The sequence below is a fragment of the Trichoderma ghanense genome, assembly GCF_004382785.1.
Source record: "Trichoderma ghanense strain CCMA-1212 chromosome Unknown scaffold_3, whole genome shotgun sequence".
Lineage (NCBI taxonomy): Eukaryota > Fungi > Ascomycota > Sordariomycetes > Hypocreales > Hypocreaceae > Trichoderma > Trichoderma ghanense.
The window spans coordinates 1,796,900-1,824,783 of record NW_027395666.1 but is presented as its reverse complement, the minus strand read 5'-3'; the positions used below and the strand labels follow the sequence as shown (position 1 = coordinate 1,824,783).

At 54.7% G+C, this 27,884-nt stretch overlaps 7 protein-coding genes across 7 annotated transcripts; 6 read left to right on the top strand and 1 right to left on the bottom strand.

Moving 5' to 3' along the window:
* Positions 1-58: 58 nt before the first annotated feature.
* Positions 59-2,123, bottom strand: CCMA1212_003929 (uncharacterized protein; the record flags this gene model as incomplete). Its single annotated transcript, XM_073701257.1, has 2 exons — positions 59-1,962; positions 2,069-2,123. 2 exons carry the CDS (start codon positions 2,121-2,123, stop codon positions 59-61), a joined length of 1,959 nt encoding a protein of 652 aa, XP_073560759.1.
* A 708-nt stretch (positions 2,124-2,831) lies between these two features.
* CCMA1212_003928 (eIF-2-alpha kinase GCN2) lies at positions 2,832-7,969 on the top strand (the record flags this gene model as incomplete). The annotated part of the gene is made up of 6 exons (XM_073701256.1): positions 2,832-3,048; positions 3,110-5,263; positions 5,318-5,656; positions 5,711-6,710; positions 6,775-7,193; positions 7,256-7,969. The coding sequence occupies exons 1-6, from the start codon at positions 2,845-2,847 to the stop codon at positions 7,967-7,969; spliced, it is 4,830 nt and encodes a 1,609-aa protein (XP_073560758.1). The 5' UTR covers positions 2,832-2,844.
* Positions 7,970-9,490: 1,521 nt separating this feature from the next.
* Positions 9,491-10,315, top strand: CCMA1212_003927 (Ubiquitin-conjugating enzyme E2-34 kDa; the record flags this gene model as incomplete). The annotated part of the gene is made up of 3 exons (XM_073701255.1): positions 9,491-9,556; positions 9,626-9,709; positions 9,788-10,315. 3 exons carry the CDS (start codon positions 9,491-9,493, stop codon positions 10,313-10,315), a joined length of 678 nt encoding a protein of 225 aa, XP_073560764.1.
* A 1,259-nt stretch (positions 10,316-11,574) lies between these two features.
* Positions 11,575-14,601, top strand: CCMA1212_003926 (uncharacterized protein; the record flags this gene model as incomplete). The annotated part of the gene is made up of 7 exons (XM_073701254.1): positions 11,575-11,676; positions 11,728-11,784; positions 11,861-11,945; positions 12,006-12,161; positions 12,220-13,530; positions 13,595-13,857; positions 13,930-14,601. The coding sequence occupies 7 exons, from the start codon at positions 11,575-11,577 to the stop codon at positions 14,599-14,601; spliced, it is 2,646 nt and encodes an 881-aa protein (XP_073560763.1).
* A 2,296-nt stretch (positions 14,602-16,897) lies between these two features.
* On the top strand, positions 16,898-18,481 carry CCMA1212_003925 (Protein psi1; the record flags this gene model as incomplete). Its single annotated transcript, XM_073701253.1, has 3 exons — positions 16,898-17,077; positions 17,355-18,102; positions 18,188-18,481. Exons 1-3 carry the CDS (start codon positions 16,998-17,000, stop codon positions 18,479-18,481), a joined length of 1,122 nt encoding a protein of 373 aa, XP_073560786.1. The 5' UTR covers positions 16,898-16,997.
* Positions 18,482-20,444: 1,963 nt separating this feature from the next.
* CCMA1212_003924 (Phosphorylated carbohydrates phosphatase) lies at positions 20,445-21,273 on the top strand (the record flags this gene model as incomplete). The annotated part of the gene is made up of 2 exons (XM_073701252.1): positions 20,445-20,453; positions 20,524-21,273. The coding sequence occupies 2 exons, from the start codon at positions 20,445-20,447 to the stop codon at positions 21,271-21,273; spliced, it is 759 nt and encodes a 252-aa protein (XP_073560765.1).
* Positions 21,274-26,608: 5,335 nt separating this feature from the next.
* Positions 26,609-27,556, top strand: CCMA1212_003922 (L-threo-3-deoxy-hexylosonate aldolase; the record flags this gene model as incomplete). The annotated part of the gene is made up of 1 exon (XM_073701251.1): positions 26,609-27,556. The coding sequence occupies one exon, from the start codon at positions 26,609-26,611 to the stop codon at positions 27,554-27,556; it is 948 nt and encodes a 315-aa protein (XP_073560760.1).
* Positions 27,557-27,884: the final 328 nt, after the last annotated feature.

The window sequence follows — 27,884 nt, the reverse complement described above, 5'->3', positions numbered from 1 at the left end:
AAAGAAACCCAAGCTCAGCCAAATGGAACGCTCCCTAATGAAACATCCCCCAATCGCGTTACGGCCTGACGTTCTCCTTGTCTAGTCCGTCTCGTCGCTTCGCTCTCTTCTCGGCCATCCTCTTCTCGATCCGAGCTAGAGCAGCCGCTCGTCGCTCAGGCGGCAACAAACCTTTCATGTTGTTCGCCTTGGAAACGTCCTTCAGCTTGTCCTGAGCTGTGTCAGGGCCGCCGAGCCGAGCAAAGCGGTCCTGCAAGAGGTCAATTTGGATGTCCGTATCATCCTCCATTGAGGCCGATTTCTTGCTCTGAGCCGTGGACTTTGCGACGGTTGATACACTGGGGAGAGGGGCAGTGTCGTCTGATCCCGAAAGAACAGGCGCGGCCTCGCTGGCAGAGGCTCGATCTCTCAGCTGCTTGGGCGCTGGAAATGGCCATTTTGACTTGTCAGTGTTCAGTCGGTCGCCCGAGGTCGACTTTGCCGTTGCTCGGGACTGACCCGGTGTCGCATCGGTCTGGTACTTGTCTCGTAGCGTCCGGGACTTTGAGCTGCCCCCTTCGAGCAGATGCCGGGGCCGCTCAAGATCGGCCACATCGATGCTCCTCCGCGCACCGTTTGCCACCGCGGGCGGCCTTGGCAGGATATCCTCGTCCTCGCTGTCCCTTGGCACCTTGCTGCTCCCTGACGTGTGATTGCGGCCCTTCGACCGAGCTTCGTCCGCAGCGTCCCTGTTCTTCAAGGTCTTGATTTCCTTTTTGAGATCCGAAATCTTGGTTTGAGCGCGTTCAAGGACGGCCTTTGTATCGGCTTCGTGAGCATTACTATCCTTTCGGAAGAGATCAAAGTCTTGTTTCAGCTGCGCGATTTCGGCGTCCTTCCTCGCCGATTCTTCCTTTGCTAACCGAAGTTGCGCCTTGAGCTCCCTCATCTTTGTCGTATCACTCGCATCGTCCTTGGCAATGTGATCCGTAGCTTTGCGTTGTTCGGCAACCTTCAGCTGAGCCTTGAGGGAGGATACTTGGCCTCGCAAGGCGTCCAGCTCCTTCAACTGCGCTCGAGATCGTCGCAGTTCTCGCTGGGTCTCGAGCAGAGTTCTCGCCGTGTTGGGCGACGTCGTTCCTTGTAGCCGCCTCCACTCTCTTGCCTCGTCGTCGTCCTCGCGCTCCTCAGGCACCCCTGCCTCCAGTTCTCGGATCCTACGTCGAAGTTGGGCCACCAGGGCATTCGTGTCTGAGAGACTTGTCGGAATTTCGTATGTTTCGCCTTTCCGTTTCGATGCCTCCGCAAGCTTCTTCTCCATCGCAGCGACCTTTTCCTGTTCCTCTTTGAGCTTCTGAGACAGATGGATAGCTTCCAAATCTTTCTCTTCCGCGTAAGACTTGAGATGCTTCTTGTACTTCAGAAGCTTCTCCATCTCCGCTCTTGCTTCTCGATGGTATTTTTCAAACTCTTCTTTCCAATATATGCCAGATTGAGACCGTGGCTCGTTCAGATCCAGAGTTACATCATTGGCGCCGTAATCGCCAAGGTCATCATGCTCCTCTTCCTCCCAGTCGTCCTCCTCCGACTCGTCCTTGACAGTATGGGGCGTGATCGTTTTGGATACGTTGGTGGTGCTTTTGCGCCTCGCCTTTTCGAGCACGTCGGAGAGGCGGGTTCTCTTACCGACTGCAGCTCCCTCGTTATTCGGCGAGATAGTCTTGGTTGTAGCGAGCTCGTGGTTGAATGACACGCGTTTCGGTCTCGACGTTCCCGTACCAGGCGTCAGCAGGATGCCCGGCGGCGGTGGCTTCAATGGAGTATCCAATCCATGCTCTGCTGTTGCAGATGTTGACTTCGCTGCTTTCCTGTCCCGCGACAATCGCTGTGCATCTCGAATAGGGGTGCCGAAGAGCGCACTCTTTAGGGATCTGGCTGCAAAGACGGGAGCGGGAGTGTCTGGCTGATCGAGAAGCGTCGTATCTAATCGGCGGAAGGAAGGACAGAAAGCCATCAGATTGCGATCACCACGTCCATGCGCGCATCATGATCCATCGTGATCAATGGAGATGCGTGTATCGTCACTTACCGCCGTCGACCGCGTCCGGCGCGTGGTCCCCGCGCCCCAGCATCCAGCCAAGCATCCTGGGCGGAAATGCGTAACGAACGTATCTTCTCGACTAGAATTTGCGAAGAACTGAGGGTATAATTGTAGGTATTCTCAAAGGAGTGTGCAGGCCAGAACTCCCGGACCTTGGCCGTGTCTGCAGGTCGACCGACGCTCGGTGGCTGGGGAGGATCGATATGTTTTTGTTTACTTCGCTATCGGTGTGTTTGGCCAGTGACGAAATGCTACCTACCTTATTTTTCCCTTATCGATCTGGCAGCACAGTGCGGTCGCAAGCCTCAAGACGGTTCCGAGCTCCCATCTTCAGTGGCCCCCTCGTACACAAACAGGCCTAGTGGCGTCCAGCGCAGCGGAGTGCGATCGATCGCCAGCCGGCCGCTGTAGCCCACTGGACGAGGCCTGGTTCAGCCCTGCACGGGCACGGATTTAGCGGCCTGGACAGCTGGCGCTGGTACGTGCTGACCCGGGCCACAGGGGATGCCTAGCGGAGCAAGGCGCTAGAAGCCATCAATCCCTTGAGAGCCCGAGGCACCAGGTGATGAAACTGCCCCGCCACCTGGTATCGATAGCTTCATTCAGCCGATACTGGCCCCTTCTCATGGAAACCTGAATCTTTCCTCCTCCATCACCACACCAGCTATACTATCCCTCGTCCCTACCGCACGTGCCCATCATGGCCTCTTCCGTGTAAAGCGTCACGGCTTTTGCTGTGGCTCTTACCCAGGTATCACGCAACCATGGCGTGGAAAACACCCGGGATACTGACAGGGCCGCCCAAGAACCCCAAGGATGACTCAAGCTTTCCGGGCCTCAAGCCCGCCGGCGCGGATGCGACAACCAAGATTGAGTACGAGGAGCTCCAGAGGAACGAGATTTTTGCCCTAGAGGCCATTTACGGAGATGATTTCATCCAGCACACCGCGGCGCATAGCGCCTGGAAGGTATTCCGCCCCAAGCGTGCTTCCTCCGTGCCGGCGCATGTCGACTTACACCCACTTCTAGAAGTCCGATCCTTCGTTCGATATTCGGATCAAGGCTCCAAGCGACGAAGAGCTTGCCGTAACTGTCGGCTTTACTCTGACGGCGACGTATCCAAAGACACCGCCGCTCATGACGCTCAAAGGCCAGCAATACCTCCGCGAGGTCACTGCGTTCAAGATTCAAAAGTTCATGGAAACGCAGCCCAAGATCTTTGCCAAGGAAGCAGAAGAAATGATTTACAAGATTGTCGAGGGTATTCAGGACATCCTTGAAGATGCTGCGCAAGCAAAGGCATCTGGTAAACAGCTGCCGTCGCTGGAAGAAGAACGGGACAGACATGAAGCTGCCTTGGCAAAGCTGGCACAGGAGCAAAAGGAGAAGGAGAAGCAGCTGCAAGAAGAAGAAATGAAGGAGAAAGAGAAGGCTGCTGCCGAAGAACTGCAACAGGAGCTTCAGCGGCAGAAGCAGAAGGCGCGAGAGTCGAGGTTCAGTCGCCGCTCAAATGGCCTAAGTCCACATCGGCCATCTTCATCCTCGGTATCGAACGGTGAGACGATCGAGTTTGATCAGTTCTGCACTATGAATGACCGCATGGGGAATGCTTTGACGTTCAGGTCTGTCACAGGCAAATCTGATCCTCGCGCTGGAGAGGCTTGCACCGTGTATACGGTTCGTCCGGTGCTCTCTCATGGTCAAGGCAACCAGCAGTTGGCGTTGAAGGAAGTGGTCCTGCGCTCAAACGGCAAAGATCAAAAAGAGTTCAAAAAGCAGCTGCAATCTCTGGAATCTCGGCTGCAGGACCTAAAAATCGGCAACAAGGTCCATCACCGACATCTCGTCGATATCCTTGATTTCAAAGTGGAAAGTGGTGTAGCTGCCGATCGTCCTACAGCCAACGCATGGACAGTGAGGGTCCTGACCCCGCTGGCAGAGAGAGGCTCTCTGGAGGAATTGCTGGAGTTGGCCGGCCAGCTCGAGATAGGAAAAGTTCGCTCCTGGACAAGGGATCTCCTGGATGCTCTCAACTTCCTTCACAATAAGAACATTGCGCACCAAGACATTCACTCGAGGAACATTCTCCTCTTTAGGGAATCAACTGGGGAGATTATACCCAAAATCTCCGATGCTTCCTATCAGAGAGAGATTCTCAACCTCAGCTCCAAGAAGCAAGGCCCCCCTGGGCTCGCTACTGCAAAGTCTGCATATTGGCTGCCACCAGAGATTGCCGCGGCTACCAAACCGCAGTACACATCCAAGTCGGACATCTGGGACTTTGGAATCGTCTTCGTGCAGATGGTGTTTGGTCTGGATGTGCTTCGCAAGTACTCGTCTCCCAAGAATCTGATGGAGTCGGTGATGCTCTCTCATCCCCTCCAGGAACTGGTCAGTCGTTTCTTCAAAGACGATAGGCAGAAGAGACCGAGGGCTTTCGAACTTGGTGCTAGTGAATTTCTGGCGACAGACGCTCCCGTTCTGTTTGAAGACAGTTCTGCCATGCTGGCTCACAGCCCGTCTGTCAATTCTCTGCAGGCTCTGCCCGTGAGGCTCAGGAGAGATTCGATGACGAATAGGTCCTTGACTGTCTCTCGGTACACGGAAGACTTTGTAGAGGAGGGAAGACTCGGCAAAGGCGGGTTCGGCGAGGTCGTCAAAGCCAGGAAAAAGCTGGATGGGCAGATCTACGCCATCAAGAAGATCACACAGCGTTCGCAGGCGAGCCTGACGGAAATCCTCAAGGAAGTTCGACTGCTCTCGCAGCTTAGCCATCCCGCAGTGGTGCGGTATTACAACACTTGGGTGGAAGAAATCCCCGATTCCACAGATACCGAGGGTGAAACATCAACGGATGACTATACTGAGGATACCCGGGACACGGGCAACGAATCAGCTGGCATTGACATCCAGTTTGCTACAAGTACTGGTGGCCTTGATTTCATATCGTCCAATGCCGCAGCAGAGTTTGACTATGATTCGGACGAGGACGAGGAAGACGAGGAAGAAAACGATTTATCCGATGACGAAGAGGACGATGATCGAAGCTCGATTCTGGACTCTGCTGGGCATCGCGACAGGCATCAAGAGAAAGAGAGATTAGCTGCCATCCAGCGGCGCACTCGGATGCATCGGTCCTATCGGACTGTTCTCTACATCTCTATGGAGTACTGCGAGAAGCGGGTACGTATAATTGACACTCATTGCTAAGGAACGGGAACTTACTCTAGATGGTAGACCCTGAGAGATCTTATCTCGCGGAAGCTCTACAAGAATACCACAGAAGTTTGGCGGCTATTCAGACAAATACTAGAGGGCCTGTCGCACATCCATTCGCTGAGTATTGTGCACCGAGATCTCAAGCCGGAGAACATCTTCATTGCCAGCAGCGCCGATGGCGTGGACAATGTCAAGATTGGCGACTTTGGCCTGGCGACCAGCGGCCAGTTCTCCGTGGACCGAGCCACTGCCAACGGCTATGAGGCCGACGACATGACCAGAAGCATCGGAACTGCCTACTACTCTGCCCCAGAAGTGAGGTCCGCATCCAACGGAATGTATAGCACCAAAGTTGATGTATGTTACTGCCGCTTCCTGCAAGACATCTCCTTCAAGCTAACATGCCCACAGATGTACTCTCTTGGAATCATCTTCTTCGAAATGTGCTACATGCCAATGATGGGCATGCAAAAAGCCGATGTCCTTGGACAGCTTCGACGCCCTGTTCCTGTCCTCCCCTCGGACTTCAGACCTGCCGAGAAGACGCAGACCGAGATTATTCTCTCGCTTGTGAATCATAACCCCAAGGAGCGGCCATCCAGCGCTGATCTCCTCAAAAGCGGCAAATTGCCCGTCCAGATGGAAAGCGAGACTATCAGGCGGACCCTGGCAGGGCTGGCAGACCCCAACTCGCCGTACTATCAGAAAATGCTCTCAACGCTCTTTGCTCGGCCTGTGGAGGCAGCTAAGAATTTCGCATGGGACATGAATGGTGTCACGCCCAGCGCTGCCGAGCTCTTGAACCAAAGCATCGTTAAGAATGCGCTGGTGGCCATTTTCCGCCGGCACGGAGCTCTCGAGGCAACACGAACATCCATCTATCCCAAGTCTTCGCATTATGCTGACAATGCCGTACGACTTCTTGATTCAAACGGCACCGTTCTCCAGCTTCCCTATGACCTTACCATGGGACACGCCCGAATGTTGGCAAAGCACTCTCAGTCCCATCCAGTGCAACGGACTTTTACGTTTGGCAGCGTATTCAGAGACAAGCAAGACACTGGACAGCCTCAAATGTTTGGCGAAGTGGACTTTGACATTGTGACAACGGACACACTGGATCTCGCGTTGAAGGAAGCCGAAGTCTTGAAGGTCTTGGACGAGATTCTCCATACCTTTCCATCACTGTCTGCATCACAAATGTGCTTCCACATCGGGCATTCTGATATCCTGCAGCTAATCTTTGAATATTGCGGCATTCCGACTTCCTCCAGAAGGGCAGCGGCAGATGTCCTGTCCAGACTCAACATTCACAACCATACATGGCAGAAAATTCGGATGGAGCTCAGGTCGCCTGCCGTCGGCATCTCGGCTACTAGTATTGACGAACTTCAGCGATTCGATTTCCGAGGTACGAGTCCACCGCGCGTGGCTGGAATCAACCGACACAGACTGCTAACTACATAATGTCCCAGACACACCAAACAAGGCTTTTGCAAAGCTGAAGCTCATTTTTGAAGGCAGCGATATGTATCAGCGTGCCTCGTCGACAATAGCGCATCTCAAGGAAGTAGTCGAGTATACCAAGCGACTGGGCATCGATACCAAGATTTACATCAATCCACTCAACAGTCTCAAGGAAGCCTTCTATGTCGGTGGCATCCTCTTCTCGTGCATCTACGACAAGAAAGCCAAGGACGTTTTCGCGGCGGGCGGCCGATACGATCACTTGATCAACGAGCAGCGCCCGAAAATCGGAGGGCAATTTGAGAAGCGGCATGCCGTCGGATTCAGCCTGGCGTGGGAAAGGCTGGCGAAGACGCCGAAATCTGGCGGCTATTCGTTCCTGCGGAAAGGTGAAGAGGACGTCAGCAGTATATTCAGCAGCAAGCGAGTAAGTTGACCACTGCGTCATGTAAGACATTTGGAATGTCCGACTGACACCGGAAATTGTAGTGCGATATACTGGTGGCAAGCTTTGACCCCGCCACCCTCCGTTCCTCTGGCATCGAGGTGTTGCGGTTGCTTTGGTCGCACGACATCAGTGCGGAACTCGCCAGAGACTCGAGGTCTCCCGAAGACCTGATGTCGAAACACCGAGACGAGAGCTACTCTTGGATCATTATCATCAAGCAAGACTCCATGCTCAAGATTAAGACTGTAGGGAAGAAGGACGTGCCGGACGTTGACCTTCCCATGGCGCAGCTCATTTCTTGGCTGAAGCCCGAAATTCGAGACCGAGATATCAAGGCCGCGGCCAAGTTCCGCGGTGCGCCCGAGTCTGCAACGCAAGGCGAGAGGGAGCATGAGCAGGAGGTCAAAATCTTGGTCGCTCAAACCAAGAGCAAGAAGTTTAACCGACGAACAGTGGTGGAACAAGCACAAATCACAGCAGCTTCATTGATGAACTCGTTCCTCGAAGGCCCTATCTTGGCTGTTGAGACCAGCGATCACTTGATGGAGCTGGTACAGAACACGAAGCTGTCGGACCCTGAGAGCTGGCGCAAGGCTGAACATAGCGTGAGTACCTCGGAGAAGAAGAACGTGCGGGAAATCCATGACCAGCTCGACACGTGGAGGTACAAGTACGAGAAGAAGAATGGCTCGAAGCACTCGTTCTTGTACAACTTCCGGTCAGGCACCTGCATGTACTACGATTTATCAGGATGAGTGATGATGGATGCGACTAGGAGGGGCTGAACCATGGATGGGCTTTGTTTCGAGCGATGTATGTTGGTTTGCTCATGTTGATGATGCCATGTATGTGCTGGATTGATGCCGTTTGCAGGCGGCCACGATTGGACAGGGATAGACTAAGGAGCTCCGTACTTGGTGCACGTTGGCAGTCACTCTACTAATGCAAGGGAGATGGATGTATGTGATTCTTAACTTTGCCCAGTCCTCGTAGGGTATCGCCGACCGCCTCCCCTGTGATAAGTAAGCACAGAGTGTCTCTTGACTGCGATGCTGTGGTCGCTGCCCAATTCTTATTACAGCTGTCTGCCTACATGAAAGTGCGTCGCCATATACCTATTTGACGAGCTGAGGCTAAAGCAATTCATTCTCTGTATCGACCTATGAGCACATGAGACTCGGCTGGAAGCGAGCCCGGCTGAATGGAATCATATCGAATAGCCGCTAGCGTCCCTCTTGCCTCCTCGAATTGCACTTGAAAAATCCTTTTGCAGTCTCTTTCGGTGGCTTGATGACGGGTGAGAAATGACGGAGCCGATCTTGATGCTAGATCGATGGCGTTGATTCTTGCAGTTAGCAGCTCTCGGGCTCCTCCGTAGTGCTAGTGCTGGCTGTATTGCCTCTGTCGAATTATCCTTCTAGCGGCAAAACACCCTTGAGGTGACCCTTGAGATTGATGGACAGGTACATGTACCTTGATGGCGGACAATTGGGCATCAATACCTTAGCATGCCGGCCAGTGATTGATTCTTTCTAGAGGACGACACCTAAGCAATAACACTCTTGCAGACGCAAGGTTCATCCAGACTCGAGGTCACAATTGATGTGAGGTACGATATCGGACATTGAATCAGGCTTGACTTCTGCCGGTCGGTGCCCAGCAAGTACCGCGGATATCCAGCGCGCCGGAAGCGTTTCTTGGCAGTAACCTCCACAGCCAGTGACGATGGTCGCAGAACCCCCCCAAGCAAGCGCCAACAGCCCCTGCAGGCCGGGGGGGTCCGGGGGTCGATGCGACATCCATGGAACTCTAGCCGCCGCCCACAGGCGCCTCCCAGAGGCTTCACCGCCCGGGACTTGCGGCCGTCACCTGCTGCAGCCACCTGATGCCGTCACAATCTCTGCTGCGCTCGGCTGAGGTTCGGAAATTCCTCAGCCAGCAGATCTACCCTCCTCGGCTCTCTCGAGTCTATCATCCCTCTATCCTTTGCCTCACTCTACTTTCACTTCTCACTTTGGACCTCGACGGTTACGCGCCCTTGCCCACCCTCCCTCTGCCTCCCCTCGCGCCCAGCGCCTAATCTCGGACGACGACATCGAGTCTCGAACTGCGGCCATCCGTTCATTCGCCCCTTGGAGTCGCCCTCGTTGATACCTTACCCAGCCAGACGCCGCAGCTTCCGTGCGCTGAGAAGAGCGCAACAGCGAAGAACAAAGAACAAGAACGAATACGAGACAAAGATCGAAGATCATTGTTAATACACATTATTCGACATCATGGCCCAGAAGCGTCTTATGCAGGAGCTACAGTCTCTTCAGAAGGAGAAGTGGGTAGACATCACAGTAGGCACTCCTGGCTCGACCGGAATCTCCCTTACGGCAGAATCTCTCTTGCTCACAAGATGATAACAGACGGACGAAGCCAATCTCCTCAAGTGGAGGATCGGTCTGTGGGTGGTCAACCCTGACAGCGTTTGGCACGGAGCGTTTCTCAAGGTAAGACGGCCCGCACCCCATCTCAAAGGCAGCGTGGACTTTGACAAGACGCATCCCATGACTGACATGAGTTCCTAGGCCGAGATGCGATTTCCGTCCGACTACCCGTACCAGCCACCGGCGTTCAAGTTTCTGACACCCAACATCATCCACCCCAACGTGTATTCCGACGGCAACCTCTGCATCTCCATCCTCCACAAGCCCGGCGAAGACGAACAGTCCGGCGAACTTGCGAGCGAGCGGTGGAACGTCCTCCACGGAGTCGAGTCGGTTCTTCGATCTGTCCTGCTGTTACTGGACGATCCTGAGATCAACTCAGCGGCCAACGTCGACGCTAGTGTGCTGTATCGCGACAATCGCGCCGAGTATAACGCGCTGGCCAAGGCCACGGTGGCAGCGACCCAGAAGCATATCCCGGAGGGCGCGCATATGCCTACCATGGCCGAACTGGCTCCAGCGCCTGTGAAGCCGGTCGAGGATGATTCAGACTTTTGGAACATGTCGGACGAGGAGGAGGATTTCGGCGGAAGCGATAGCGATGAGAACATGGAGGACTTTGAGGACGAGGAAGAAGAAGAGGAAGAGGAGGATGAGGATGACAAATGAGTTCCCCGAGGCGTCTTTGTCCCCCTAGCCTGCTGAAGCGCCAAGCGAGCCTTGGATGAGCAAAAGGGGGCCCGACCGGCCTGTCGCAATCACGCCCATCCTCGACGGCATCCTCTTACCTACCCACCTTTCTAGCGTATCCGTTGGACGGCGTTTGGCGGCTTTTTTTCCTACCCTTGCGTGGAACGGCCTGGGAGACGTTTCGGTGTCACGGCGTGGCATCTCTACTCTTGGACCACGGAAGGATCTGGATTGGTTTTTGTTTTCTGTCTATTGTTCTTCTCTGCTTTGCGTCTCCCTTTTCCTTTTGGCATTTTCGGCCGTCACTTGCATCTCTCATCTTAGCGGGTTTTCATCGTTTACTGTAGCTCGAGTCTGAGAGCAACCAGATTTACATAGAAGAACAGAAGCGTATAGACGCGCTGATACACCAAGCACATGAACAGACAACCTTCCCATCTACTTTCAAGTTGAGGACCGGGAGGCCGAAAGAGTCGAACCAAGTAATACCCAACTCTCGGAGCACCAGAAGAGGTGACGCTGTGATGACCAGTGTTGATTCACTTGCATCCGGCTACCCAAGGGACCTCGAAGGTAATCGGCCCGCTTATCAGGTACTTTAGACATGCCCATCTTTATTCATCGCCAGCATACAGGCCAAGTCATTTGATCAGAAAAGCTGCTGCCTCTTGACTCATGCTTTTTAGTAAGTATCAGAATGGACATTTCATGCAGTAACCTGTATGCTTTGCAGCAGTGCCCAGCTGGCTAACCCTCATTCCCCCCCGCCGCTTATCTTATCGCCCAGCTCAAGCGTCACTCCGGTCCCTCTCACTGACGTTGTGCCCGCAGCAGGACCTTACCTAATAAATGACCACTGCAACTTACCGCACCTAAACCCAGCTCACCAACATCCACAGCTACCTGGAGCTTGCGTAGCTTGCCGGCATCGCTTCTTCACTCTTCGGTTTGCTTTTCCCGCCCTTGCCTCCCTTTGCTCGCCTGGGTCGCCAGCCTCGATAGCTTCGTTCATGTCTCTGGCCCGCGCACGACGACGATTCTGGGGCTAGGCGTCACCATCCTGTCCCGCCAAACGAGAGGAGAGAGGCGGAGAGGGAGAGAAGCAGAGGGACGGGGACAGGCTTTGAATCCAGGCCATTTCAGTCAGCAGCCAAGGCTTCCATATCTAGCGCAGCGTTTTGCTTGCCCCAACTATCTCGACGTTGCCCCCATAGAGTTGCGAGCGGCCGTCAGTCACCATGGCCTCCACGGAGCCCTCCGAAGATGACATCTCGCAGGTCGTCGACTTTGCGGGCCTCAACCCGATCGACGACCGCGCCATGGTCATCAATGCGCTCAAGGTATGTCTACACTGCAGTGGCAAGCTCGCTGCGGGAGCTAACATGATGTAGAATAACAACCGAAACGTCGAGACCGTCGTTATGCAATACTTTGACAACTCGGAAAGCGTATGCGACCCTACCACACCCCCTCTCGCCTGCAATCCGATGGCCGAACAGCACAATACTGACTTGGAGATTGCAGTTTCGGCAAAAGTATACCTCGGTGTGGAACGAATCCATGTTTTCTGCCGATAGAGACGGTGCGAACAGCAACAATGCTGGCGTTTGTATGAATGGCGCGCTATTCCATGGATGAGGACACATCTGATGGCTGACGCTCTGGGCAGCATTCCACATTGAATCGCTTAACGGCAACGATATCATACAGGGAGTGACACCGCCGCCTAGTTACGCTGCTGGAGCTCCGTCAAGACCCCCTTCGCGGTCCAACGACAGATCCCCGCTTGGGAGGATGGTTGAATGGACTGCGGGGGACACAGCAGGTAGTGCTCTGAACCACCTTATTCTGAACCGGTTGGAGTATTCTGACATGGCTGGCAGGAGGAAACAACATCCACTCTCAAGAGGACGAGGATATGCAGCGAGCATTGCGCGAATCGGCACAAGAAGCGGGGCTGTCGCTTCCCCCACAAGAGGCCGGCATCATCGACCAGTCGACTTCAACGCCGTACTTTGGCCCCGCGAACCGCTCCGACTACGATCAGGGCAACTGGGCTATGGTCATCGCTGGACAGAACAGATCACAGCTCAATAACGCCCCGTTACCCTCTCAAAGAAAGCGAGATCCCGGAAGCCCAGCTTTCTTGATTCAGGGGTCCAGCTCCGAGGGATTCCACAGCTTGGGTGGTTTGCTGACTATTCTTCACCAAATCCCATTGGCAAGGAATATTCTCCTGCAATATGGTTCTCCTGCGAATTCCTATGGCTTTAACAGCGAGTGGTGGAATGGACAGGAGATTTTACCGCCGGAGGCTCTCCGCCAAGTATACTCCGACGGAACGGCACAGGGCGACGACTTTGTAGTCAAGCCCAGTTTTGAAGAGGAACTACATCGACTCATGGCGTTTCTTGACTCGACTGAGAGGAGCTATGCAACGGTCAGCACGCTGGCAGAGCTGATTCCAGATCCAAAAGCTGGCATGGAGAAGCAGTTTTATGCCAGGCTAGGAGACACGAGCGATGCGCTGCAACCATTGTACCAAGAGGCGGTCCTGCTCGATGTGGACGATGATGTGGTCCACCAAGAGGCCAAGTTTGGGGTGCTGGGCTTTGACCATTCGAGGGGCGAGTACGCCCACATCAAGACTCTTTACGAAGCCTTTGATCATATGATGTGGAGCGACATACTGGCGTGGCACGATGATGAAAAGGCCAAGATCGCCACCTTTAGGAAAATGGGCGAGGTTCTTGTCATCAAGGTCGGTAACCACGGCCCTCAAGATTCGTTCGACATTCCCACACATCTATACCCGGAGCGTTATCTAGCCAGCCGCAAGGAGGAGGCTAGAAAGATAGCCTTGGCGATACTAGAAACGAGGAATGCCATCGATAGTGTGACGACGGAGGAGCGGCGCCTTCAGGAATGGCAGGATGACTGGAATCAGTTGTCATTCAACAAGCTGGACATGATTCGCGAGGTTGAAGACCAATGGAAGGCGTTTTCCGAATATCTCGAGACCGCTGGGCGCTTTCAAGGCATGGAAGCTGCGGGATTCGACACGAGCAAGTATCCCAACTACCGGGATGCCCCATGTCAGATGACAGAGGAGCAGGTCAAACTCTCTGGACAGGTCAGCGACGTGCTTTTACTGACACAACGGATACTTTCCGATATGGAAGCAAGAACACAAGGTAGGGAGATTGAACTCTTCGAGGAAAAAGACGACCAGAATCGTGTACTGATATGCCATTATAGACCTCCGTGCTCAGCTAGAGCAGCTTCAAGCCAAGCAACGCTTTCTTGGAAGGCTCCTGACAAATCCAGATAAACAAGGCCGACCAAAGCCAATGACGTGCAAGAAGTATCAGCTGCGGGGCGTGGCAACCGAAAGAGATGTGATTTATGTTTGCCAGCGTCTGCAGCCGGAGTCTACGGAGGCAGAAGATGCGAAACCAGCAGTCGATCAGTGGTGGCGGCTAGAGTACTGTCCCAACGAGGACGTGCCGGTCAGATCAGAGGTACGCGGCTTGTGTTTTCTTTTCAAAACGTGGCCAAGAACTTGCTAACACTCATCCCTTGCCTCTTTTTAGAAAGTGGAAGTTGAGAGGGTCCTGAGAGACATCTGGCATGAGACGAAGGTACCGGTGCTCGTATACGCCACCGAGGAAGCAGTCTCTACTCCAAACGCGCCCTTGTCGGATGCTCTGAACATGTTTGTCAGGTCGGATAATAAGGCATTCCGCCAGGAGCTCAAGAGGCCCGCCCCTGACAGCAGGGACGAAAGGAGGCATCCAGACCCAATCTCTCCTTCTAAGAGGAAGCATCGAGATAGCATGGATTCCATGGATACTAATCGAGCCTCGATCGGTAGCGATGACCGGAATCCGTTTGAGCCCGTATTTGACGACCAAATGGAACAGGAGTTGACGGAACTGGCTGGCGAGAGACAGGAATACGTTGGCGTCTCCGGCGCTGAGGGACCATTGGGCAGTCATGGAATCCCACCGCCCTTGCCTAACCGGGACCAGGCGCAGAAGACGGTTGAGTCTGCGACTCTGACGCCAGACACATTGGCGGCGGACGAGGGTGAAGTGCAAAACCCCACCATTCCCAAGGATAGCCAGGCAGAAGATGCGGCGACTAAGGGTCCCGAGATGCAAGAGCGAGTTAGGCCACCGTCAATCCTACGGCCACGATCACAGGGGAACGAAGGGGGCAGGGAGCTGAGCATGGACATGGAAATTCCGGATGCTCAGGAATAGATGCAGTGCAAGAGGGTATATGCAGCTCGATTTGCTGAGGAAGGCAAAGGACCGAAAAGGAGTAACGGGGTCGCGTCTGGGCTTTTTAGGAAAGGAAAACCACAGCGGAAGGGCCATCAATTGGGGGTTGGGGGGGCCTTTTGGAGCAAAAGGGTCTGCTATTCATGATTTTGGCTGGCATTGTAGCATAGTTCAGCGGCCTGCAAGTTGGTTCTGCATTGTATTGTAGTTTTGCCTTGTTCATCAGTCGTAGGTATTGAAAAAGCGATTCGACTCCCATTTCATCTAAACTACTAAAGCACACTGTGTAGCCGTGCGGCTGCTGTGACATCCTGGCCCCATCAGCATCTGGAGTTGCGAATATTAGGAAGTTGCGCTGGTGCTCGTATCATCCTTCTAGAAGGTTCCATGAGCGTGGAGAGGAGCTACAGCAGAAGCTTGCCTGAAGCTGTCCCTCGCCCTGGGGCCGAAACATACGATTGTTGCGGGATATCGCTCACAATGGTGCTACGGCTTGCCTGATATTTTCCCATCAGAAAAGTTGTCTCATTACATCTCGATCTACCTTGGTACAAAAATCTACCTATGTACATAGTCTGGAAGGCTCTCGGGATTCCCTTGGCCAAGGTGCATGTACAGTACGGATTCAATCAGATGTCTAGGATGCACAGCACTGGGAGAAGGCCATCCGGGAACATTTTGCAAATCAAGCAATGCAGGGTTTTTAAAAAACGAGAATATCCTTCCTTCTGATTTTGAATGGGTCATATCCAGAGTGGCTGGGCTTCTCTTGACGAGAGGAGGGGGAGGATACTCGTAGTTTTCATTGGATTGGCATGTTTGATAGACAGCGCATCAGCGGCTGATGATTTGATGGATTGGGAGGTGCAGTGCAGTTGGTTGTTTGAGTGTCGGGTCGGGATTGCGGTCTTTGACGGGTCATTGCCGACTGGGGCCTAGTGCTGCCAGCGAGCTGGTTAGGGCCCATTTGATGGGTTTGGTTAGCGGTTGGCGGGGGTGTGAGCTTTCGGGAGGGAATCCCTGTAGGAGGGGAGCGAGGGTGTCGGGTGTTGGTTGGAGGAGGAGGAGGATGATATGGATGATGGGGTTGAGGGAATGGGGATGGCCGCCAGTGTGTGGATGTTGATGAGGCTGCTGTGCGTGGGCTCTGCATTTGCATGAGACGAGATGAGAAATAGCACTCGGAGTTGAAGAAGGTATAGCCGTCCATCATCCATCTCATGGCAGGGCATCACCTGCCCAAACTCCGAACCAACTTCTCACGGGGCGACCCGAAAGGAATCAGCTGCTGCCAATCAGTCCAACTTGAGCAGTTCATCCAGAGATAATAAGGGATTTGTTGGCTTCTCCTTGATTGTCGGCATCCCCTCTCTTTCTTGGACCCCTTCTTTTGTCTCCTCCAATCTGCATTAGCACAGCGTACGTAGGTGTAGGTAGGGAGAAATAGATTTGCCATTCTATTGCTGCGTGTTTTTGAAGCTGCACGCTGCAAGGCCGGTTTCCGCATCACATCACATTCATCTTGCATGGCGCCGTTGTTGCGCTTTTACTTCCTGGTTTTGCCTCTTATCGGTGTTTCTTTTGAGTGTGAATAATGGCAGAGATTGCGGCCATCCCGCATCGCCGAGTGCTCCCCTACCTTGAGGTTCGTGCGAGTACATATATCATCAACACGTCCCTGCTTCTCTTTTTTTCCGACCGTCGTCATTATCGTCATCAACTGGCCCTGCAGGCAGAAAGCGCCTCGGTGACATACTGTAGCCAGCCTCCTACTTATCATCTCCGCCGATCCAAAAAAGAAGACAAAGAAGCGACAAAAAAAAAAAAAAACAGCCCTCGACACTCATCTTGTTCCATCACGGCTGTCGTGCGTCATCGCTTGGTGGCCGGGAAGCTTCTACAAGGTCCCAGCAATTGGCTGCGGCCCCACCACCGGCTCACCTTTGCTTGTACAGTAGCCTGACCAAGTTGCAGGCCCCGAGGCAATATTAGTAGCAGGCGAGGGCTTGCTCGTTCTCTCACTCTTGGATTTTCCGCTCTCACTTTTGTTTCTCCCCAGTTTCCCCTCCATTATTACCCGACCTGATCTTTTAGGTACAGCCCGATTCCTTCTTTCTTCTACGCTGCTCTACCTTTTCACCTCTTTTTCTTTTCAACCGTTTCACCCCCCCCATCTCCACGATAATTCATCCAAACAAAAGGAGCGATATCGTCATCTGTTTGCCTGCTCTTTTTGCTGCATTTTACTGACGAAACACGACAAATTTCACGGCTCGTGTCTTGCATCGATTCTGACGCTTCACTTCCCGTGGCAATAGCTGGGTTCGGCCCCCCACTGCTGCTAGAGAGCTCCCCGACCCATTTCCATCATCACCATGGTGAAGGAGACCAAGCTGTACGATACCCTGGGCGTCAAGCCCGACGCGTCGCAGGACGAGATCAAGAAAGGATACAGGTAGGTCAAGGTTTTCTTTTCCTTGTTGTCGCTCTCATCTCCTTGCTTTGGCTGCCCGCGGCCTTTGTCTGTCGTCATACCTGGGCGTAAAACAAGCTGGCGGCGCTGGGTGGCAATTGGGCCACCAAACGGCTACATACCTACTGGCATGGCACTACCTGGTACTTGGTACAATCCCCCACACACAGCTTCCCGCCTACATGTACCTACCAGCTCACACGACCCCGGACGGGCACAAGAGGTTGATTCACGATGCTGACCACAGCCCGCGCAACAGAAAAGCTGCTCTGAAGTGGCACCCCGACAAGAACAAGGACAACCCCAACGCCTCGGAAAAGTTCAAGGAGTGCTCGCAAGCCTATGAGATCCTGTCCGACCCGGAGAAGCGCAAGATCTACGACCAGTATGGCCTCGAGTTCCTGCTGCGGGGTGGTGCCCCTCCGCCCGAGGGCGCGACTCCAGGCGCCAACCCGTTTGCCGGCGGCATGCCTGGTGGCTTCGCCGGCTTCGACTTTGGCGGCGGCATGCCCGGAGGCGGCGGTGCCCGGACTTTCCATTTCAGCACGGGCGGCGGCGGCGGCAAGGGTTACAACTTCATGAACCCCGAGGACCTGTTTGCCGAGTTTACGCGCAGCGGCGGCATGCACACTGGCGGCGGCGGCGGCGGTGACGATGACGACTTTGGCTTCTTCTCGTCGTTTGGCGGCGCCGGCGGCCCGCGGCCCAGCCGGACAAGGACGAGATCCAACTTTGCAGATGCCCAGCCCAGGCGCGAGCCTACGCCCGAGATTACGACGGTTGAGCGGCCCTTGCCCCTCACTCTTGAGGAGCTGCACAGCGGAACTACCAAGAAGATGAAGATCAAGCGCAAGACGTTTGATGAGTCTGGCAAGCGCGTGCAGACCGACCAGATCTTGGAAGTGCCCATCAAGCCCGGCTTGAAGAAGGGCTCCAAGATCAAGTTCAACGGAGTTGGTGACCAAGTAGAGGGTGGTAGACAGGACTTGCACTTTATTGTCGAAGAGGTAAGTCATCAGGCGAACTTGCCCATTCTATGCCGAATGATGAATCTCTGGAATTCGAATTGAGTCGCTGACCAACTGGCTACAGAAAGAGCATCCCTTGTTCAAGCGAGAGGACAATGACATTGTGCACACAGTCACTTTGGACTTGAAGGAGGCCTTGACCGGATGGAAGCGGGTGGTCTCGACTATTGACGGCAAGCAGATCAGCATAGAAAAGGCCGGTCCCACGCAGCCCGGCAGCGAAGATCGGTATCCCGGACTGGGCATGCCCTTGTCCAAGAAGCCCGGCCAGCGAGGCGACTTTGTCGTCCGGTACAAGGTCAACTTCCCTACAAGCCTGACGCCGGAGCAAAAGCAAAAGCTCAAGGAGATCTTGTAAGGTCGCAACCGGACGCTTTTCAAACGCGTGTCTGCAGTGCCTGAAAGAATCCCACTTTCAAGGAGAAAGAAAAAAAGACGAGAAAAAAAAACAAAAAGGACAAAAACAAAACACAACTACAGAGGGCTTGGTATGCGGGACATGAACAGGACCTCAAGGACCGAGTCGCGCGACCTTCTTTGACAAGGTCGGGAATGAATGTCCGAGCAATCAGGCACACCCTAACAGCCGTCACATGCCGCTGACGATGACGATGAGAAGCCGGCGTGTTTCCTTTCCCCTTTCCCCTTTTATTGCTTTTTTCTGTTTGTTCTTTTCTGCAATCACATTTTGTAATGTCAAGAGACATTCACCCAGGAGTAGAGGCGTTTATGGATGCATCACTGGCAGAGTTCAAGGCACGCGGTGGAATTTCTTTGTTGACGCGAGTGAGACGATATCACCCGGGATTTGTAGCTGAGGAATTGCGATGAATTCATACACACTACGTCGATGTCGAAGCCGGTGTTGCGGTGATGCAGCACCGGGGATTTGGTTGACAGCGGAGGAAAATGTCGATGCTTTTGATACACTGCGCGTCTCCGTAGCTTGGTATTCTAGCTGTCTTATCACCGCGTGCCCTGATGTGACCATGACTTTTGTATATGTTTGTATATAGCTTTACACTGCAAGTATTTCAACTGACCATGTGTCCGTCATTTTGTTTCCACGTTGTCACTTTTGGCTGTTGTGATGTACAACCTGGGGAAATGCGGGTAATGTACTGGAGAGCCCTTACATGCCGGGTCTCAGCCACCATGGGCGTGTCGAGCTGCGAGAGGCTGCGTTTCAAGGCGTTGGTCACGAGCAAGTTGGAGGCATGATCATGCTGAGGATCCCAGCGTATTGCATTAATCAGAAATTGTTCATGCTATGTGGTGTTGGTTCAAGTTGAGGGAGAGATGAGAGGAATGTCCTGTCGGAAGCTTCCACTTTGTACAAGGTAGGTAGAGCTCGGGGAGGTTGCTATCCGGAGGTACAATGTTGACAGTTGCAGTGACAACTTGGAGCTCATCTTGACGGGCTTGAGTTGTTTTGAGTAGAATTAGCGTGGAGAGAGTTGGTTTGTTTGGCAGGGGTGGAGGAGGGGCGATGACGACACTGTGGGCTGCGAGGGGGAGGGGTAAGAGGGACTGTTTGACAGGGGCAGGGGACAAGGGACGGCGGGGGAAAAGCAGGTAAAATGGCGAAGGGGGAGGTATATTGACTGATTGAATGATGAGATGGACGGACGGGGTTGGTGATGATGATGGTTCGGAGGAGGGGGGTGCTAGGTAAGGGGCTGGGTAGGTAGGTAGGTAGGTACTGTAGTTGTAGAGGAGAGTGTAGAAGAGCATGTAGTTTGCTGGGCGTTGGGAATGGGTTTGGCATGTGAAGCTGGATGGGAAAATACCCAGTCCATGATCAGTTTCACTGTGCTTCTGGAGTCTTCGTTGACACGCTGTGATTCTAGGTTTGGTAGGTAGGTCCTCAAGGTGACTTCAACTAGTAGCTACTAGCTTAGCCATCAGTAATACGGAAACCAAACAAGATTCGGGAAATACTACATCCATCTGTCCTGCAAGCGAGACTGTGCAAATAGTCGTCGGACACGTCTGGATGAATTGTCCATGTATTTCCCTCGCCGGGTATCACATGAGGTAATTGTACAGCCTTGTCGTCTCCTTTAGATTGGCTGAGGTGCGGTGCCCTTTTTTTTTTCAGTGACGGGTGTGGGGGAGCCGGAGTTGGGCTTGGCTTTCCTTGCCTTGCTCTTTCCATGGCTTATATACTTGATGCCTTGCCTTTTGATTCTTCTTGTTTCTACTTCTGTTCTTTCTCCTCCATAGACAAATCCAAGTCGGTGTGACACAGGCTCGATTGTTTCGTTGCTCTTCTTCCTCCAATCCCTCTCCAAGATTATAACACCCATCAATTGTTCAAGATGCCTGAAGTAAGCCAAGTCCCCTCTACCCTCCCATCCACCTCCCTGCTTGGTCCTCCCATCAGCACAGCTAACCAAGCAAACCAACCCCCTCCGCCAGATCAAAGCCATCCTCTTCGACTGCGACAACACCCTCGTCCTCTCCGAGGAGCTCGCCTTCGAGGCCTGCGCAGACCTCATCAACAAGATCTGCGCCGAGCGCAACGTCCACGTCTCCTTCACCGGCGAGACCCTCATCCATGAATTCGTCGGCCAAAACTTCCGCGGCATGCTCACGACGCTGCAGAAGACGCACGGCATCGAAATCTCGCCCGAGGACCTCGAGCGCTACGTGCTGCAGGAGGAAGACGCCGTCATCGCCAAGCTCAAGGCCTCGCTGAGGCCCTGCCCGGGCGTCGACGAGCAGCTCGAGGCCCTGCAGAAGAAGGGCAAGTACCAGCTGGCGGTGGTGTCGTCGTCTGCGCTGCGGCGCGTGCGCGCGTCGATTGAAAAGGTCGGCCAGGACCGCTTCTTCCAGGGCGACGTGGTGTTTTCGGCGGCGTCGTCGCTGGAGAAGCCGACGAGCAAGCCGGATCCCGCGATTTACCTGCACGCGCTGCAGAAGCTGGGCAAGAAGGCGGAGGAGAGCGTCGCGGTCGAGGACAGCAAGAGCGGGACGCTGAGCGCGACGAGGGCGGGCATCAAGACGATTGGGTACGTGGGGCCTTATGCGGACAGCAAGAAGGACGAGATGGAGGGGGTGCTGAGGGAGGCGGGCGCGGTGGCGATTATGCGGGATTGGAGCGAGTTTCCGGCCGCGCTGGCCAAGATTGAGAATGGCGAGGTGTAAGATTTCACTGCTTTACGACGTGGGTTTATGATATCAGAGGTACTTGGGAGCTGGGCACTCGAGGGTTTCGTGGCTTTGTTGGCGTGTGGTTCATACAGGGCCACAAGGCATGGGACAGAAAGGTCGACAAGGGCAGAAGCTAGATACGAATAGATATGACGCAACGAATTGACGCTTGTTGAAACTGATGTATCTTTTTTTTTTTTTCTCTCCGTCCCCCTTCTCTATATATGCGAAGATTAGAGGTGTGCAAAGCTAGCTCCTCCAGTCCATCAGGAAGCTATTCACGCTCTGCAGCGTGCTCCTACTCGGATTCGCCTCCGGATACGCCGTCATCACCGCGCCCAGCCGCATCTTGACCAACGTCTTGGTAAAGGACACGTTCTTCTCATCATCGGGCACGCGGAAACGACCCTTGTCGTCAAAGAGGTAGCACGACAGGGCCAGGGCGACGCCCACGGAGAGGTCTCTGCCCGAGTCACAGGCGACGACAATCTGAGGCTGCTGCTGCTGCTGCTGCTGCTGCTGCTTCTTACCGCTGCCGCTCGCTTCGTCTACAGCGGGATCACCGAGTTGTTGTGGTGGCTTGTTGTTGTTGTTGTTGTCGGCTTCGAGGAGGAACTTGGCGGCAAAGGAGCAGATTTCGGGGAGGGCGAGGCGGAGGTTTCGGCTGGCGGTCTTGTGCTTGCCGAGGCCGACGCGGAGGAGGGTTGGGGAGAGGGGCCATGAGTCTTTGGGGGTTGGGGTTTCGGTGAGGAGGATGAGGCATTCCCTTGATGCCTTGTCTTCCTTTTCTCTTGTTGAAGACGATTGTGGTGGTGGTGGTGGTGGTGGTGGTGGTGGTGGTGGTGAGAGGTCGAGGGGCGATAGAGCTCGCACAGAAATGTACGGCGTGAGCTGCTTTCTCGGGAGACTCGCCTGGTCCTCAGCGCCATCGCCGGGAGCAGTCTTTGCGACTTTGGCCTCTTGGACTAACTTGGCAATGAGCTCGGGCAGCTGCGCTTCCGGAGCGGAGAGGAGCGCCTCGGCGTTGGCCCAAAAGACGTCGGGCGTGAGCCCCATGGCCCAGTTCTCGGTGTCGTCGCCTGCGCCCTGGATGTAGCCCCCCTCGTCGACCTCGCTGCCTACAACTCTCCTGCTGGCGGTGCAGCAAATCACGGGTCTGTAGTCCTCGAATATGACGCCCTGATCTTCTTCTTCTTCTTCTTCTTCATCTTCGTCCTCCGAGTCAGGGGGTGGGGGGAGGGAAGATTCCTGCGTGATCCATAGCGGGCGGAGGGGTTTCGTGAGAGAGGTGGGGAGGTTGAGGTTGAGTTGCTGGAGGGAGGAGAGGAAGGAGGGTATGAGGGCGGTGATTTGGGAGTGTGTTGATGAGGGGAGGTAGGGGGGGAGGAAGAGCTTGGAGGAGAGGGGGTGGGTTGGGAGGAGGGCGAGGTTGAGGACGGTGCACCAGATGGGGATTGTGGTGGAGAGGGCGTCTGGCATTCCTGTTGGGATTGTTAGTATATGATGTAAGACCGTTATGAAAATGAGGTGAGAGAGACTTGCGTTTGCCGCGGCGGGTAGAGTCTACGATGATGATGCTGGCGTATATATCGTGTCAGCCGAGCTCCATGGTTGAGATTTACCAGAGAAGATTGAATGAGGGAGGCGGGAGAGAATGCAGCAGAATATACACGCACCCGTCATTCTCCTCAATCATGTCAATCAAATGCAAATTCAACCTCCTGGTGCTAAACTTCCACGCCCGCTCGTGCCCATCCGTGCTCTTGAAATACGCGCTGCCGTCCTTTTTCTCGGGAGGAATGTACCAGCTTCCGCAGCGCTCGTTGGCCACCAGCGGCCTTTTTTTTCTTTCCCCCCTCTTCCCTGCGCCTCTCGTTTCAGGAGACGAAGATGATGGAGAGGAGCGGGAAGAGGAAGTGGAGGAGGAGGGAAATGCAGAGGCGACTTGGGCGACAAAGGAGGCGTCGGCGTGGATGGACTGGAGGCGGTTGCGGGGCGTGAGGGTGCTGCGGCGGAGTTGGGTGAGGAGGCTGGAGATGGAGGGCTGGTTGGGGAAGAGGTTGTCGTCTGGCATTTTGTTTGGATGATGCTTTGTTCTCGTATTATACTGGGTTGTTGGGACCTATTGTGGTTGGTTAGAGGAGGTTATGAGGTGATGGAGTGGTGATGGTTGGGCTTTGTGGTGAGTGTAAGATATAGAATTTTGCTGCTAGTGGGTTCACCATTTCTTCCATCTACCTATACCTCAAGACATGCAACCCCCCACTTACAAGACAACATCTACCACGACAACCAGCAAAAAGACGACTTCACATCAGGCATCCGAACGACTCGAGTTTTCGTTCATGTATTCGTTCATTCATCATTAGAATAAATCACCCCCCTTACACCAGCTTCCACACGCCGTCCTCCACCACAATCTGCACCTCGCGCCCCTCGTCAATGCTCCGCCGGCCAGCCTCCAGAATGGCCGTCGTGGCAATCGTATTGTCCAGCGTCGGCAGTCCCTTGGCGTCCAGATCGGCCGGCGTCGCCTTGCCCTCATTCACCGCCCGGCAGCCGTCGACAAACTTTTCAATCGAAATGTAGCCGTAGCCCGTCTGGCCGTTGAAGTTGCCGTCCTCGTCCGGGGCGTAGCGCATGTAAAAGGGGTTGAACCACTGGATCTGGCCGGCGCGGTCGTCGGCGACGTCGTAGCCGCGGTGGGCCTGGTCGACGCGGATCTCGCCGTCGCGGGCCAGGTAGTGGAAGTACTGGTTGGTGTGGACGCCGGCGCGCTGGGGCGCGGTCCAGGACGACGTGTAGACGGCGACGGCGCGCTTGCCGGGCTGGCCCTGCAGCTCCCAGGTGACGAGCAGCGAGATGGTGTCCTCGGTGCCGTCGACGCAGCCCAGGCCCGTGGCCACGCCCGTCGACGACGTCGCCGACACCTTGACGGGCAGGTAGCCGCGCTGGCGGACCATGGAGTCGCAGACGTCGACGTGGTGGCTGTTGAGGTAGTAGGAAATGTCCGACTCCTTGCCGGCCCACGACTTGAACGTCTCGAGCTGCGACTTGGGCTGCGACATGTACGAGTAGAAGTAGTTCCAGTCGCCGAGCGACTGCGCCTTGAAGCGGGCGTCCGAGTAGGCCGGGTCGAAGCGCTTGTGGTGCTCGATGAAGACGTGGACGCCCTTCTCCTTGGCCCGGCGCGACAGCTCCTGGTGGTGCTCGAGCAGCTTGACGGCGGGCTTGGTGATGAGGACGTGCAGGCCGCGCTCGATGGCGTAGAGGGCGATGGGGAAGTGCGTCGGGTCGGGGGTGAAGATGGTGATGGCGTCGCCGGGCTGGAGCTGGTCGATGGCGGCCTTGTAGGCGTCGGGGTCGACGGTGTTGTTGTCGGGGAACGAGTCGAACGAGGTGTCGAGGTTGTTGTAGACCTGGGTGATGTTTTTGTGCAGGTGCTCCCCTGATCTCTGTCTCAGTCTCCTTTCACGACCATCTTTCAAGGCCATCAGACATACGGATCTGAGGGAACTTGGTGCCGTTGACGCCAACCATGCCCAGCTTGCCGACCTTGCCTCGTCGCCGCAGGTCAAAGAGCGTGAGGCCGACCACGCCCACCTTCTTGTCGGACCCGGAAGCACCGCCGCCCACGAAGCCGGTCGTGTACTCGCCGGTGCCGACCTGTGTATTGATCATCCAGTGTCAGCCAATGGGCCGTATGAGTCTTGGGGAAGCTTGGGACAATTACCATCAGCACGTTGAGAGGGGCCGCCATGATGAGGATGTGTGTCTTTGAATGTCTGTCTGTACTGTTATAGAAGGCGGTGCGCGACAACGGGCAACCAGTATCATGGAGAGAAATGAGTGAAAGAGGAATCAGAAAACGCCGTCACAATATAAAAAGACGTGGAGGGACAACAGTCGACAGCCTTGCGAATCCCGTGCCTCGCGAGGCAGCTTTCCGATGCGGTGACATGCAGGACGGAGGAATTGAGGGGCATTTGGCGGGGCAGCAATTGGAGGGATAAAGAAAGGCCGGGGCACAGGCTTTTGGGATCCTCGCTATGAATTCCGTCTTTTTTTATCTACATGACGGTAACTCTTCTTTTGTCGAACTTGTATGAGCTTGCGAACAGTATGTTGATGCTTCACGAAGAGTTGATCACCATGCGGTGATTGTCCCTGAGTGCTCGCATATGCACACATACCTACATGTACATACATGCTGCAGCATCTCAGGCGATGAGTGAAGAGAGAGCCATCATCCATCATCCATCTCACCTCCATCTCCTTGCTGGTCCGGGCTTCATCTACCCCGCGTTAACCATTCACGACCCCGCATCACGCAGCCTCAAACGTCCCAACCTGCGTCTTCATTCCTCAATTTCCCGTCTATTGTCATAGATTCATCGTTCAACCCGAGCCCAAAGGCTTTCAGCTCAGACAGATGGCCAAGCAAGCATCCCTCTCATACCACCACCACCACACAATTCCGACCCGTCAAAAACTGAGTATCAACCTCCATCTCGTCAAGTCGGGCAGAATAAACCCGACTCGTCTCCAGCGAATCAGTCCCTCCCATCCAATATAACCGTACTGCCGAACTACCGACGGGATGAACTCGAGCTAACCAAGTACAAGTACATTCAGCGGAGCAGCCTTGGCTTCGATCCCATCGTAGACCCCTCTTGTAAATGGTGGAAGTGGCTAAAGATGGAATTATCCTCCAATTATATAGCAGCATCTTCAATATGCCATCATCTCCGGCTGTACTCATACTTTTTCCCCACTCGTTTGCATCTCCCGTGGTCATCTTCCCCCAGAACAAACCCCACGCCTCTCATCAAGCTAAGCTGCCTCTACATCGAATGCCGGTCCAATCCTCTCCAATTGTGTCCTTTTCCTCCAAGACTTCGACCGCCGTCTTCGGATCTCAAGCGCACCTACTCCGTACGTCCTCGTGCAGTCGGGGTCAGTCGGCCGAGCCGCACCAACCGGAATCGCACCTCTTCGGTGGCTTCCCCTCCGAAAGACACATCCCTCCTCCTCCATGTCCGGTGGCTATAAGCGGCTATTCTTTTCGCCCCAGAGACGAACCAATGCGTTCTTTGCTTTCCATATATAGAGCTTCTCGATTCGGGATCCATTTTGTTAGAGAATATATTTACAACCTCGAATCCATCCCGTCCCGTCTCCGCGTGTGCTCCTCCTCCTCCTCCTCCTTCTCGACCTCGTCATCCTCACCATCAACTCCAAACTCCCATCTCTCTCTATATCCCTTACATCCTCTTCATACACTTCTCTCCCCTCCATCATCCAACCACACATCCATCCACATACAACCATGGCCCCCCCATCCCTACCATGCGGCATCTACGCCCCGACAATGACCTTCTTCGACCCTGAAACAGAAGACATCGACATCCCCACCATCAAACAACACGCCCAGCGCCTCGCAAAGGCCGGCCTCGCAGGCCTCGTCGTCATGGGCTCCAACGGCGAAGCCGTCCACTGCACCCGCGAAGAGAAGATCGCCGTCCTATCCGCCACCCGCGACGCCCTCGACGCCGCCGGCTTCACGTCGACACCCGTCCTCTTCGGCGCCACAGAGGGCAGCGTCAGGGGCACCATCGAGCTCTGCAAGCTCGCCGCCGCCGCCGGCGCAGCCGCCGCCCTCGTCCTCCCGCCGTCCTACTACCGCGCCCAGACAGACGAGGACTCCATCTACGCCTACTTCGTCGCCGTCGCCGACGCCAGCCCCATCCCCATCGTCCTCTACAACTACCCCGGCGCCGTCTCGGGAATCGACATGGACAGCGACCTGCTCATTCGCCTCGCCCAGCACCAAAACATCGTCGGCACAAAGTTCACCTGCGGCAACACCGGCAAGCTCACCCGCGTCGCCCTCGCCACAGACGCAAAAACGCCCTTCCGCGAGGGCTCCGGCTACATGGCCTTTGGCGGCATGTGCGACTTCACCCTGCAGACCCTCGTCAGCGGCGGCAGCGGCATCATCGCCGGAGGTGCCAACGTCATGCCCAAGCTGTGCGTCAAGGTCTGGGATCTCTACTCCCAGGGCCACAAGGACGAGGCCGAGAAGCTGCAAAAGGTCCTCAGCCGCGGCGACTGGCCCCTCACAAAGGCCGCCATCGCAGGCACAAAGTCCGCCATCCAAACTTATTACTCATATGGGGGTTTTCCTCGTCGGCCCCTGAAACGCTTGGAGCCGGCGCGTGTCTCGGCCATCGAGGAGGGCATCCGAGAGGCCATGGAGATTGAAAAGTCCTTGTAGGCATTGGGTTGTACAGGTATGTAGTAATAGATATAGGGAGCGGCTATCTAGCACCCCAACTTGGCTATCCAGCATCCCAGCAACCTAATGACCCTTACCACTGCGGCTAATATTATAAGATAAGAGAGTCTACTCTCTGCTACTCTTATTATATTATTCTAGTCTTAGTAGGAGCTGCTATTAATCACTAGTAGGTAGAATATAAAGAATCTCCTGCAACTTTCTATCCTGTATATATAACCTTGGGGTGCTGGATAGCTAATCTGGGGCGCTGGATAGCCATTCCCTAGGTATAGAGTCACGAAGTCAAATGACGAAAGCTTCGAGT